At 36.1% G+C, this 14,031-nt stretch overlaps 1 protein-coding gene across 9 annotated transcripts in view; it reads right to left on the bottom strand.

Moving 5' to 3' along the window:
• Nucleotides 1–14,031, bottom strand: part of LOC136866602 (serine/threonine-protein kinase GA29083) — a 351,399-nt gene that overhangs the window by 262,559 nt on the left and 74,809 nt on the right. For all 9 annotated transcript variants that reach the window (XR_010859568.2, XR_010859569.2, XM_067143720.2 and 6 more), the window contains exon 5: nucleotides 12,149–12,323. Coding sequence is in view for 7 of the 9 variants with exons in the window: in XM_067143720.2 (XP_066999821.1) it covers nucleotides 12,149–12,323 (175 nt within the window). In the remaining 2 variants the exon portion in view is untranslated. The remainder of the gene's footprint in view (nucleotides 1–12,148; nucleotides 12,324–14,031) is intronic.

A 14,031-nucleotide genomic window follows, 5' to 3' on the forward strand; every position in this document is an offset into this window, starting at 1 on the left:
CCTTGGTTTCTATCACGGCCTTTTGCTTGCCCACGAGGCCGCCATGTTCTTTTCTTATTCAGGCTATTCCTTTTATTCCTTTGGTCCAAAGATGTTACTCTGTGCTATGTTGTGATCTCTCGCTTCTTATTTTTACCTTCTCTGGACCCCTTTTTCTTCTCCATGCCACGTGGGAGCTTCGATCTGTGTGGTAATTGTTGTGACGATGTGGAAGTTACATAGACGCGTATATAATGAATTCTGTTAATCTCGCGGAAAGAATGACCGAGTTGATCCGTGTGGATTGTATTCACATTACCACATTATGTAGCAAGATTGCAATTGAGACAATGAGCCCGTCTTATGAATAATTTAAGCTAGGTGTTCGAAAAAGCTGTGCTCACGATTAGTGTTATGACCTCAATTGGATGAGCTCTGCACATGTATGTATCCCTTGTTTTTAATTGCTGGCTTCATTTCTTGTTTCTTTTCGATTTTATTATATCAATAAACCTCATTTAAATTTAGTTGGGATTTTATTGCTAGTAGCTTTGGTCTCATTCCTGTTCTACTTTTTGAAATGAGGACCGTTTCCAGTTCAGGGCTGTGTTTGGCCTTTCCTACTCGCAGTCCACGCCTCGAATCTTCCGACGTGTGTGTTTTATGGTGAGGTAGGTTGTCGATAAGGGAGGGGGTGCGGCTCAAACTAGACGCGAGAAAATATGAACTATCCCCTGAAATCAGTGATGTACTCTGTCCTATCGTGAGGTGTATCACATTCTTACTTAATTTTCAGTATATAACATTAAAATTTAGCGATCATTTACTTCAGCCCTTATTTTTAACAAGTTGACAACTGCTGTCAGCCACGTTATTTACGCATTTATTACAAAAACATGTTATCCTCTTTCATTTCGAATTTTCTTTGGAAAACAGCAGTCGACGGGTATTACTAATCGACTCCAACATCGCCTTCGAATGTTTACGAGAGAGCTCGCAAATGCACATAGTGAGAAAACTATACCATACCGAAGATGATCGCATTGTGTGGGAAACGTTCCAGTTTCCTTATTCAAACAGCGTCACTTATCCTAACTTAACCGCACTATATGTATGACGAAAACACGCTTCAAGCACCAGTAGGGAAATTATAATCTTCTCGCTATAAATTTGCACGATAATAGCCTTTCCGTAATTTAACCAGACGCGAGAAAAAATACTTACCTCTGAAATCAATTATGCACTCTGCCATATCTCGAAGTGTATCCCATTCTTACTTAATTGCATTATTTTGCATTAAAATTAAGCGATCATTTAGTCAGCCTTTATTTTTATTTTTAACGAGTTAACAATTGTTTCAAATTATTATAATTAATGAACCACCTTTCCAATACATAAAATCCTTATATTTAGGATGAAACCATTTAATCACAAATTGGACATGTTTCACTCAACTTTGTGAGCATCATCAGCAATAGTTAACATAAATCATTGGTGGGTCAGGGCCCTGATCCTGGTGTATATCACAAAAGAATGTCTAATATACATTGATAAAATATATAAATTTAACAATTTAAAAATAATCAATAAGATTATTTATGTCTATTAAAACAATTAAAAAAAAAAAAATCAGATTGTTTAAAATGTAAAACAGAATGGATGGCTTAAATGTTAAAAATAGTATATGGTAATTAGATGTTCTTAAAAATCGTTGTCCAACATATCTACGCTCGATTATATTAAGACTGTTTATGATAAAATCAGTTTTTCAAATCAGGGTGAGTTCTTATTATAGACTATGTTGCTGTTTTTTAAGAATAAACATGATGAGAAACGCTAAAATCGCACATGATGGTTGAAAAACGAGTTCACTGGTGATAAAATGTCGTCTAGATCGGCGTAATTTAGCCTTTATGGGACTCCTTGCGTTGTAATTTCAGCCATTATTTTATGCAGTAATATGTTGAAATTGTTCTTCTAACGAAAAAATGCTGATCTATTATATCACTGGTGATAAAATGTCGTCTAGATCGGCGTAATTTAGCCTTTATGGGACTCCTTGCGTTGTAATTTCTGCCATTATTTTATGCAGTAATATGTTGAAATTTTTCTTCTAACGGAAAAAATGCTGATCTATTATATGAAATTGATCAAATGTATCCTGAAAAAGAAAAAAGGGGGAAAAATATGAGTGTCGTCTATTGGAAAATTTAAAGAGTGTAGCACTTTAAGGAGATGATAACGGAAAGCACTTACCCGTGTGTGAACTGGTCCCTTGGTTATTTACTTAGGTTTGACGGTAACTGGCTTACTGCTGCGTGTATTGTACGAATGCGGTCGCGGAGACGGGGAAGGTAGCGGTGAGGGGAAGGGAGGCGGGGCATTGCGCGAGTTGTCGGCCAATGGGGAGGATGCAATGGTAGGAAGCGTTGTGGGAGTGGCTACTGTTATTGCTGATGCTACAGGAGGATTAAAAGCATGTTTATAATGGAAAATCTTCAGGAAATTATTAGCATTAATTCCGAATTTAGCAATTAAGTTGGGGATTTGTTCAATTATGGGACTGTTAATATCCGATACTTCATTTAAATTACTATCCTTATTGAAGTATTGGTCCAAAGAAATGTAAACATTTTCATACCCGGTCATTAGACTGCTTTTATTTACGTATTTGAGTATTTGCATATCTTGATCGATAGTGCTGAAATTATGCCCTGTGTCTCTCATATGAATACTCATAGCGGAATGTTTTCTGTGTTTCAGGGCATTATAATGTTCTAAATATCTTATTCGAAAACTGCGGCCAGTTTGCCCTATATAAGAAAAATTGCACTGCGTGCATTTGAGTCTATATATTCCCGAGTTTGAGTATTTGTCGTAAATTGTATTGACGGAATTAGAATTGAAAAAGATATTACGATTGGTGTTATAGGTTCGGTATGCGATGTTAATATTATGCTTATTTAATGGTTTAGTGACATTATAAATAGCTGGGTTGGTGAAAGTAAAAATAGCGAAATTTGTTCTTTTGGTTTTTTCGGGAACTAGTGTAGTTGAATTCTTTAGTTTAATTTTACCTATGATTCTGGTGATCATTTCAGGTTTAAAACCATTCATCATCGCTAGTTCTTTGATTAAACGTATTTCTTTTTCTCGATTAGCTTTAGAAAGGGGAATGTTCATGGCCCTGTGAATCAAGCTGTAAAATGTAGCTTGTTTATGGGAGCGAGGGTGCAAGGAATCGCTTTTTATTGTTATAGGGGCGGCAGATGGTTTCCTGTAAATTTGGTAAGTGAACTTATCTTTATCTCTAGTCAAGGTTAAATCTAGAAAGTTTAGGGAGTTGTTGATCTCGTCCTCTTTAGTAAACTGAATACTAGGGTTAAGGTTGTTAAGAAGCCTGAGTACGTTGTCACTATTATTCAATTGTTTATCTATGATTACGAATGTATCATCCACAAATCTCAGCCATAGATTTACACCGTTAATTTTGTCAATTATTAATTTGGTTTCCATATCGTCCATAAAGATATTGGCAAGAATGCCGGAAATTGGGTCGCCCATTGCTAATCCTTTTTGATGATATATTTTATTATTAAATGTGAAATAGTTATTGTTAAGTACAAATTTCAATAAATTAATAAAATCGTCTATTTCGTATCTGCTTAGATTATTTTGTTTCATAAGGTTAGATTTTACGATTTTAATTGTGTCAAATACGGGTATATTCGAATACATGTTAGTGATGTCATAAGATACCATAACGTGATTATCTGTTAGTTTGAATGTGGACAATTTGTTGCAGAAATCTACAGAATTCTTTATGTAGGCTTTATTGTTGAATTTATAATGCTTATACAGGAAACGATGCAAAAATTTTGAAACGTTATATGTGGGACTATTTCTACAATTTATAATGGGGCGTATTGGAATTTCTTGTTTATGTATTTTTGGTAAAGCTCTGGCTGTGGGTAATTTAGGGTTCATTATGGTAAGTTTTTGTTGTTCGTACTCTTGTAAAAGAAAAGAAGACTTCTTTAACAGGTTCTTAAGGTCTCTTTGGATTTTTAATGTGGGGTCTTTTTCCACTATATTATAGGTTTCAACGGAAAAGAAGTTTTCGGTTTTGCTAATGTATTCTTCTTTATTCATTAGTACCGTTGTAGGACCTTTGTCAGCTTTTGTGACTATAACATTGTTGTTATTGATTTTACACTTAAGTTCGGTTATCTGTTTGTTAAAGTTTGATATTGACTTAGAATTCAATTCTTTAACTAAAGAGGGGAGATTCTTCTTTATTTCATATTTCACGTCATTTCGATGTTCGATTGGGAGTTTTAAAATACTAGATTCAGCCTCGGCAATATTAGTAATGAGGTCGTCAGACTTATTGGAGTTGGGCCAGTTGAATTTCATACCTTTATGCAAGAGGTCCAATTCGCTGCTAGAGAGTGTGATATTAGATAGATTGATCGTGGAGGGAATATTATTTAAATGGGGTGTATGTGAGTTATTCATTCTGTGAGAGTTAACGGATTTTGTTTGTGAATCCTTAAGGAGTTTTAGTTTCTTCTCCAAAACTGATTGCTTATTGCTTATTGCAGCTGATACTTTTTCATTAACGAATTTAGAATAGGAGTCCCATTCTAATGGAGGTATGCTTGAAGAAATCTCTAAATGTGCATTATAGAGCCGTACATTCAAAAATGCCTTTTTCTTATAGTGCAATTTGATTTCGTTTTTCAACCAAATGTCATTTACTTTCTTTTGAGTATTTAGCAAACTGGAAGAAATATTATTTTCCCTTTGTGAGCTTCTTAAGAATTTTGGGATTAGATTGTTCTTTAAACATTCTTTTAGAAATATAATGTCCCTAGATATTTTATTGACCTTCACCTTGAGATTAAGAAATCTATTCTTTGAGTTTGCCAGGTTGGCTGTAACATTACAAGTTATAAATCTCATTTTTCAACCGTATTGGAGTTCAGAGTATCAAATTATTATAATTAATGAACCACCTTTCCAATACATAAAATCCTTATATTTAGGATGAAACCATTTAATCACAAATTGGACATGTTTCACTCAACTTTGTGAGCATCATCAGCAATAGTTAACATAAATCATTGGTGGGTCAGGGCCCTGATCCTGGTGTATATCACAAAAGAATGTCTAATATACATTGATAAAATATATAAATTTAACAATTTAAAAATAATCAATAAGATTATTTATGTCTATTAAAACAATTAAAAAAAAAATCAGATTGTTTAAAATGTAAAACAGAATGGATGGCTTAAATGTTAAAAATAGTATATGGTAATTAGATGTTCTTAAAAATCGTTGTCCAACATATCTACGCTCGATTATATTAAGACTGTTTATGATAAAATCAGTTTTTCAAATCAGGGTGAGTTCTTATTATAGACTATGTTGCTGTTTTTTAAGAATAAACATGATGAGAAACGCTAAAATCGCACATGATGGTTGAAAAACGAGTTCACTGGTGATAAAATGTCGTCTAGATCGGCGTAATTTAGCCTTTATGGGACTCCTTGCGTTGTAATTTCAGCCATTATTTTATGCAGTAATATGTTGAAATTGTTCTTCTAACGAAAAAATGCTGATCTATTATATCACTGGTGATAAAATGTCGTCTAGATCGGCGTAATTTAGCCTTTATGGGACTCCTTGCGTTGTAATTTCTGCCATTATTTTATGCAGTAATATGTTGAAATTTTTCTTCTAACGGAAAAAATGCTGATCTATTATATGAAATTGATCGAATGTATCCTGAAAAAGAAAAAAGGGGGAAAAATATGAGTGTCGTCTATTGGAAAATTTAAAGAGTGTAGCACTTTAAGGAGATGATAACGGAAAGCACTTACCCGTGTGTGAACTGGTCCCTTGGTTATTTACTTAGGTTTGACGGTAACTGGCTTACTGCTGCGTGTATTGTACGAATGCGGTCGCGGAGACGGGGAAGGTAGCGGTGAGGGGAAGGGAGGCGGGGCATTGCGCGAGTTGTCGGCCAATGGGGAGGATGCAATGGTAGGAAGCGTTGTGGGAGTGGCTACTGTTATTGCTGATGCTACAGGAGGATTAAAAGCATGTTTATAATGGAAAATCTTCAGGAAATTATTAGCATTAATTCCGAATTTAGCAATTAAGTTGGGGATTTGTTCAATTATGGGACTGTTAATATCCGATACTTCATTTAAATTACTATCCTTATTGAAGTATTGGTCCAAAGAAATGTAAACATTTTCATACCCGGTCATTAGACTGCTTTTATTTACGTATTTGAGTATTTGCATATCTTGATCGATAGTGCTGAAATTATGCCCTGTGTCTCTCATATGAATACTCATAGCGGAATGTTTTCTGTGTTTCAGGGCATTATAATGTTCTAAATATCTTATTCGAAAACTGCGGCCAGTTTGCCCTATATAAGAAAAATTGCACTGCGTGCATTTGAGTCTATATATTCCCGAGTTTGAGTATTTGTCGTAAATTGTATTGACGGAATTAGAATTGAAAAAGATATTACGATTGGTGTTATAGGTTCGGTATGCGATGTTAATATTATGCTTATTTAATGGTTTAGTGACATTATAAATAGCTGGGTTGGTGAAAGTAAAAATAGCGAAATTTGTTCTTTTGGTTTTTTCGGGAACTAGTGTAGTTGAATTCTTTAGTTTAATTTTACCTATGATTCTGGTGATCATTTCAGGTTTAAAACCATTCATCATCGCTAGTTCTTTGATTAAACGTATTTCTTTTTCTCGATTAGCTTTAGAAAGGGGAATGTTCATGGCCCTGTGAATCAAGCTGTAAAATGTAGCTTGTTTATGGGAGCGAGGGTGCAAGGAATCGCTTTTTATTGTTATAGGGGCGGCAGATGGTTTCCTGTAAATTTGGTAAGTGAACTTATCTTTATCTCTAGTCAAGGTTAAATCTAGAAAGTTTAGGGAGTTGTTGATCTCGTCCTCTTTAGTAAACTGAATACTAGGGTTAAGGTTGTTAAGAAGCCTGAGTACGTTGTCACTATTATTCAATTGTTTATCTATGATTACGAATGTATCATCCACAAATCTCAGCCATAGATTTACACCGTTAATTTTGTCAATTATTAATTTGGTTTCCATATCGTCCATAAAGATATTGGCAAGAATGCCGGAAATTGGGTCGCCCATTGCTAATCCTTTTTGATGATATATTTTATTATTAAATGTGAAATAGTTATTGTTAAGTACAAATTTCAATAAATTAATAAAATCGTCTATTTCGTATCTGCTTAGATTATTTTGTTTCATAAGGTTAGATTTTACGATTTTAATTGTGTCAAATACGGGTATATTCGAATACATGTTAGTGATGTCATAAGATACCATAACGTGATTATCTGTTAGTTTGAATGTGGACAATTTGTTGCAGAAATCTACAGAATTCTTTATGTAGGCTTTATTGTTGAATTTATAATGCTTATACAGGAAACGATGCAAAAATTTTGAAACGTTATATGTGGGACTATTTCTACAATTTATAATGGGGCGTATTGGAATTTCTTGTTTATGTATTTTTGGTAAAGCTCTGGCTGTGGGTAATTTAGGGTTCATTATGGTAAGTTTTTGTTGTTCGTACTCTTGTAAAAGAAAAGAAGACTTCTTTAACAGGTTCTTAAGGTCTCTTTGGATTTTTAATGTGGGGTCTTTTTCCACTATATTATAGGTTTCAACGGAAAAGAAGTTTTCGGTTTTGCTAATGTATTCTTCTTTATTCATTAGTACCGTTGTAGGACCTTTGTCAGCTTTTGTGACTATAACATTGTTGTTATTGATTTTACACTTAAGTTCGGTTATCTGTTTGTTAAAGTTTGATATTGACTTAGAATTCAATTCTTTAACTAAAGAGGGGAGATTCTTCTTTATTTCATATTTCACGTCATTTCGATGTTCGATTGGACATTTGGACATTTTATCACCAGTGAACTCGTTTTTCAACCATCATGTGCGATTTTAGCGTTTCTCATCATGTTTATTCTTAAAAAACAGCAACATAGTCTATAATAAGAACTCACCCTGATTTGAAAAACTGATTTTATCATAAACAGTCTTAATATAATCGAGCGTAGATATGTTGGACAACGATTTTTAAGAACATCTAATTACCATATACTATTTTTAACATTTAAGCCATCCATTCTGTTTTACATTTTAAACAATCTGATTTTTTTTTAATTGTTTTAATAGACATAAATAATCTTATTGATTATTTTTAAATTGTTAAATTTATATATTTTATCAATGTATATTAGACATTCTTTTGTGATATACACCAGGATCAGGGCCCTGACCCACCAATGATTTATGTTAACTATTGCTGATGATGCTCACAAAGTTGAGTGAAACATGTCCAATTTGTGATTAAATGGTTTCATCCTAAATATAAGGATTTTATGTATTGGAAAGGTGGTTCATTAATTATAATAATTTGATACTCTGAACTCCAATACGGTTGAAAAATGAGATTTATAACTTGTTAACAATTGTTATCGGACACATTATTTATGCATTTATTACGAAATATGTCCTCATTCATTTCAAATTTTTGTTATGGTACAGCAGTCGACGGGTATTAAAAATAGACTCCGAAATCACCTTCGAATGTCGATGAGAGAACTCGGTAGTGGAAATAGCGAGGGAACGATACCGAAGGTAATCGATCGCATGCAACATAATTGCTGGGGTGCATAAATACCGGTCACCTAAAAACTTGCACACGCTTAATCACTCGTAATAACGGATGCACGGGGGGGCTCTCGCTGTAACCGAAGGATAATACACAGTTTAATATACACCTGCAGCCCATAGTTTACAATTATTACATAAGTTAAATTATGGAGTGACCAGCTGTCACAATTACTTAGTATGTGCATGATTCACAACATGTAGGTAGCATGGATAGTTCCTTGGTTGCTGGCTGCTAGCAAGAACCATCATGAATTATTTTCAAAGTAAGACACCAGGGAACTGACCTTCAACAAATCTAATTTAACTATCCATGAAATCCTTCCTCATGAATTCCAATAACAATGCTGACAGTTTTTTACAAAAATAACATTCAACCTTGAGCTATGACCATCAGATGACTATGTTTCTTCATACCTGATGCTTTAAATAACATGCTGGATGAACCCTTTATATTCCCTTTATGTGTAAAACTATATTTCAGTTTTGGCCGTGATTAAAAATGAGGTGAAACATTACTTGTAGTAGATACTATGCAGCCATTTGTTTTCATAAACCATAGGAAACTTAGAAAAAGAGATATTCTCGGGCATCCTTTTTTTTTTTTTTTTTTTTTTTTTTCCCTGTAGACCCCAGAATTCAATATTTGACCTATTCATTATTAACCCCAGAGCTACGATCAGTCTTCCTGGAAGAGAGAGAGTCTCTAAATTCAAATGCAAAGTAATGAGTCATCAGATGGCACCAATTTGGATCATAGTAGTTCAGGAGTGTATTGTAGTTTTGAAGGTCTTTGAGACACAAATGACAACTTGCAAGCGGTTATGTGGTAAGAGAAGTGGAAGTATTATGATCACTTCTGAGGCCTAAGAAGCAATATAGCTGCTAACTTTATTGACAACTCAGAAATTGGGCATCTGATATTCAAAGATTTGTGTGACAGTACAACAGTGACAGGGATTATAGTGTGGAAACGGATGAAAAGGTGATTTTTGCCGATTGTAGCCATCATGAATTATTTTCAAGACAACAGGGAACTGACCTTTAACGAATGTAAGCATTTAGTTTACCAGAAGTTTTCTTGATGTTCTTCATTATGTCATCCATGATGGTGATAAACAATAATGGGGATAGTGCACTGTCTTGCTGGACTCCCACTTTTGGTCTTGAACCAGGACGAATGTCCATCACCCAATCGCACATAGCTGGTACAGTTCTCATACAGCATCTGAACTTTCCTCACCAGTCCCTCTGGCACATTCCTTTTTCTCAGGCATTCCCATGCCCTCTCACTTGCAATTTTGTCATATGCCTTCTCAATGTCTTTGCCTTTTATCCCAATATTTTTCCATTAACATACAGACACTGAAGATTACATCTGTTGTTGACCTGTTAGGCTTTAAGTCACACTGTTCCTCTTCAAACTGTGGCTCTAAAATGACTCGCAATCTGCTCTCTAAGATTTTCTCAAGAACCATTAAGGCCATAAGAAAGGAGTGTTATTCTCCGGTAGTTAGAGCATTTCCTTTCTTAAACAGAGGGATAACGACACCCTTGCTCCAATCAGTCATCTTTACAAACTGCATTGAGCACTCTGTGTAGCCAATATAAACCCTGGACTCCTGCTTTAATCATGTCCGTGCTGCTTTTCTTTCTGCCCATGTAGGTTTCAACAGCGGGTTCTTTTGTTCTCTGATCTGCTTCTGTACTGTTCAATAAGTGATCAAAATGATTCCTCAGAACCTCTCTGATGTCCTCTTCTTTTCCGGCCAGGTTTCCATTAGGATCCTGAATTACTTTTCCCAATCTGTTGTAGTTCCTACCCCTTAATCTTAGGTAATTTCCTGGTTGTTACCTTTGGTACACTAATGTCTTTCAGATACACTACTAATAACCAGTGGTCGCTATTGAGGTTCTCACTTGGAATCACCTTGACATCAATCACAAGTATACTTCTTTCTTTATCTGTAATGACATAGTTAATAACCGTCTTTCTCTTTCTATCCCAGCTGTAATGGGTTATCTTGTGACCGACTCTTTTGCTGAACCAACTCCTTTTTTTTTTTTACTACCAAACATTTTCTTATGCAAAAGTCTAGGGAGGGAATGTTCCCCTTCTGAATTCCTTCTCCCATAGCCATGTGGTCCCATCACCTTCTCATAGCCATTCCTGCCTGTCCCGAGCTGTGTGTTGAGGTCCCCAATGAAGATTGCCCTCTCTTCACTGATGGTCTCTTCTAGGTCTTCGAGAAACTTGTTCTTTTCATCTTGACTGCAACCCATCTGAGGGGCACCAGTGTCAGCTTCTCTTTCCCAAGGTGGACTGTTGCCTTTATAATCCTCTCACTGAGGTACTGGATCTCTGTAATACCATCTAACTCTTTAGACAATATCAATCCTACTCCATTTCTCATTTCTCTGTTGTTACCATTCCAGTAGAGGGAATAGTTTTTCCTCAACTCTTTCTTCCCTTTGCTTTTCCATTTAGTTTCACTCACTCCTAGAATTGATATTTTCCTTCTCTCCATGATGTCCAGTAACTCTTCACTTTTCCCACTCAAACTCAGTACAATGATTGTTCCTATTCGAGTGAGTGGTCTTCTCCGGGGTTGTTGCACAACCGCAAGGCTTGGCCTATCATCAGGCTGTATGTCATCATACCTGGCATGGGTCTGCGGGTGCTATTGTCTATTCCGAGGCTCGTATAAGTGTTGAAAGCGATTGCAGTTACTCTCCAAGTGACTTGCTAGGCCTAACGTTAGAGAAGATTTTCTGTCAGGGTTATCTCCCTTAGCCTTTAGCAGTCCCCTGCCACATATGCAAGGCAGCAGCTTCCAGCTGAATTTATGTGTCATTTCCTACACAATGGCTTCAACAAGCCCCCTAAGGGTGAATTCCTCTGCCCATAGCCATTGGTTCTCCCTTAGTTTGTCAGGTTTGGTAACAGCCGCCCAACCCTCGGCCAGACAGTCACAGGTAGTACCGTCTATTGTTGCATACGGTAGCAGGAAGTACCCGACGTGACTTGAGCACATCTACCTTATCCACCAGAATTCGACCTGTTCACCAAACTAATGGAATCACTGCGAGAGAAACATTTCCATACATGAGACGCCATACTTCAAGCAGTAGGGTGCTCCATCATGGATATCACAAAGGTGGCACTGCTATTGATATCTTGCAGCTTTCTCACATCTGGCAATGGATGCAGCATGTTACAAGGGATTATACTGAAGCCCTGTAGTGGTATGATGGTTCAGTTCAATAATAAATAGTTTTGCATAATGCATATTTCGCCATTGTCACCAATTTTTTTTTTCCCAGCCCTCGTACAATTTTGCGAGTTCAATCATATTCACACCATGAACTGATTCAAATGTAGCAAAGTAATTCCAGACACATTAAAGAAACTTTCTTACCGATCTATACAATGCCTCACAACAGCAAAGTTACCATCACCAATCACTGGTCCCACCTGGTATTTGAGCTTAAGAGGTGGAGGGACGGCTGGAGACGAATCCTGAGGGGTAGGTAAACGTGTTCCCTTCGGAATCTTGGTTTTCACAGGCATCTTAGGCATTGGAATCCTTGAACCTGAAACATAACATAAGCTTATTTATTTAGCTTATGGTACAAGTTAAGCCGCGCACAAATTGATCAACATTATGAAAAAAACAAATAATTTACAAAACAGAATAAATATAAAAAGTCAAGATAAAACACAACATAGAAATCGAGAGAAATATGTGTAATACAGAAAAATACAAATACAAAACAAATACAAAAGCAAAGAATACAAAAGCACAGAAATAATGCAAAATATATTAACAAACAAAAAATGATAAGTAAACTAGGATGTCTAGTTGTTGCAACCACTGAATAACTGTTGTTGAAACTATCAGAATGTCATTGATAGTTCCGCAGAAGGTTCTGTGCTGGCATCTGAAAGTGATATGTCGCATTGTCCAGAATTCTTTACCACAGCCATAGCTTGGAGAAGGTCAAAGGCCCCAATCATGCATCGCAGAGCCACTTCCTCCGTGCCTAATGCGCAATCTGTTTAGTGGGGCCCAAACACTCTGTGGAACATGAAATCCAGGTGGAGGCTACGTAGGGTCATAGATCGATCTCCATTCATCGGGGGCCTTAACAGGTTCCAGGTTCACAGTCCACAGTAGTTTTCTTTCATCAGTTTTTGAGCCAGCCACAGGGGAGGGTGTCTGGATTTCAGTCTGGTTGAACCAAATCTATGGATGTCTTTGTGAATTGAAAGTGATAGGCTAATTTTATGCATCAATTAAAAAATGAGGTAGAAAAGAGGTAATATTTGCAAATTACCCCTCCATAACTACAGAAATGAGCACATTTTAAGGCTTAAAAATAATGCTTTTTAAAATATTGTCTACTGGACTGGAGTTCCCATTATCCCACGATTTATTCTCCACACCTAAATTACTTTTGCACTATGAGTTGGAGAAGGAAATGGAGACAATAACATTAACCTGACAAAGTGAGCTCGCTGCACGGTACAGGCAGCAAAGTTGTAAGCCAACATCTAATTATGGTGGGTTCAAACGCCACCGTCAGAAGCCCTGAACATGTTTTTTTCTGATTTCCCATTTTCATACCAGGCAAATATTAGGCTGCAAGGCCAGATTTCCCAATAGGCTAACTAGGCTATGGGCAAAGAGAGAGCACAAGAGAGAGCCAAGAGGGAGAGCACAAAACTTACAACTTTTTATGGCTGGGTGCCCTTCCTGACATGTCAACCCTATGTGGAGGGATGTCTGTTTCTGTGGAGGTTGGTAGCGCAACCCTATTCAAGTTCTATGAAATGTATAAAACAAAACATGTATAGTTTACCAGATATTCTATGATTTGCGCATTGCTGTGAATACAAAACTGCTGACATTCCAAACTCCAAATTAATTAGAAACAGTCGGTAAATTAATTCTGAAGCAGTGATGAATTTGTTTATGAAGTGTTCATTCACAAGCTCATCTGTGTTTTACTGTTTGTACAATAAATACATCATTATAGACTGTTAAGCCTTTGTGAATACACTAAATGCCTTCACAATCCTCAATTTGTAAACAACTCCATAGCCTCGTTTAGTTCCATACGGTACCTCTTAAATCACAAGCAACAAAGTCTAACCTTGTCATTCTGGTCTCCCTCTCTCTTACTCACCACGACCGAGTCCATTATTCTCCTGGATAACTTTTCCTCCTCTATTTTTCTAATGAGTCAGGCATTATGGCTAAGATGATGTCTATAGATTATTTGTATTAATACTGACAAT

Source organism: Anabrus simplex, chromosome 3 (genome assembly GCF_040414725.1).
Source record: "Anabrus simplex isolate iqAnaSimp1 chromosome 3, ASM4041472v1, whole genome shotgun sequence".
Taxonomy (NCBI): domain Eukaryota; kingdom Metazoa; phylum Arthropoda; class Insecta; order Orthoptera; family Tettigoniidae; genus Anabrus; species Anabrus simplex.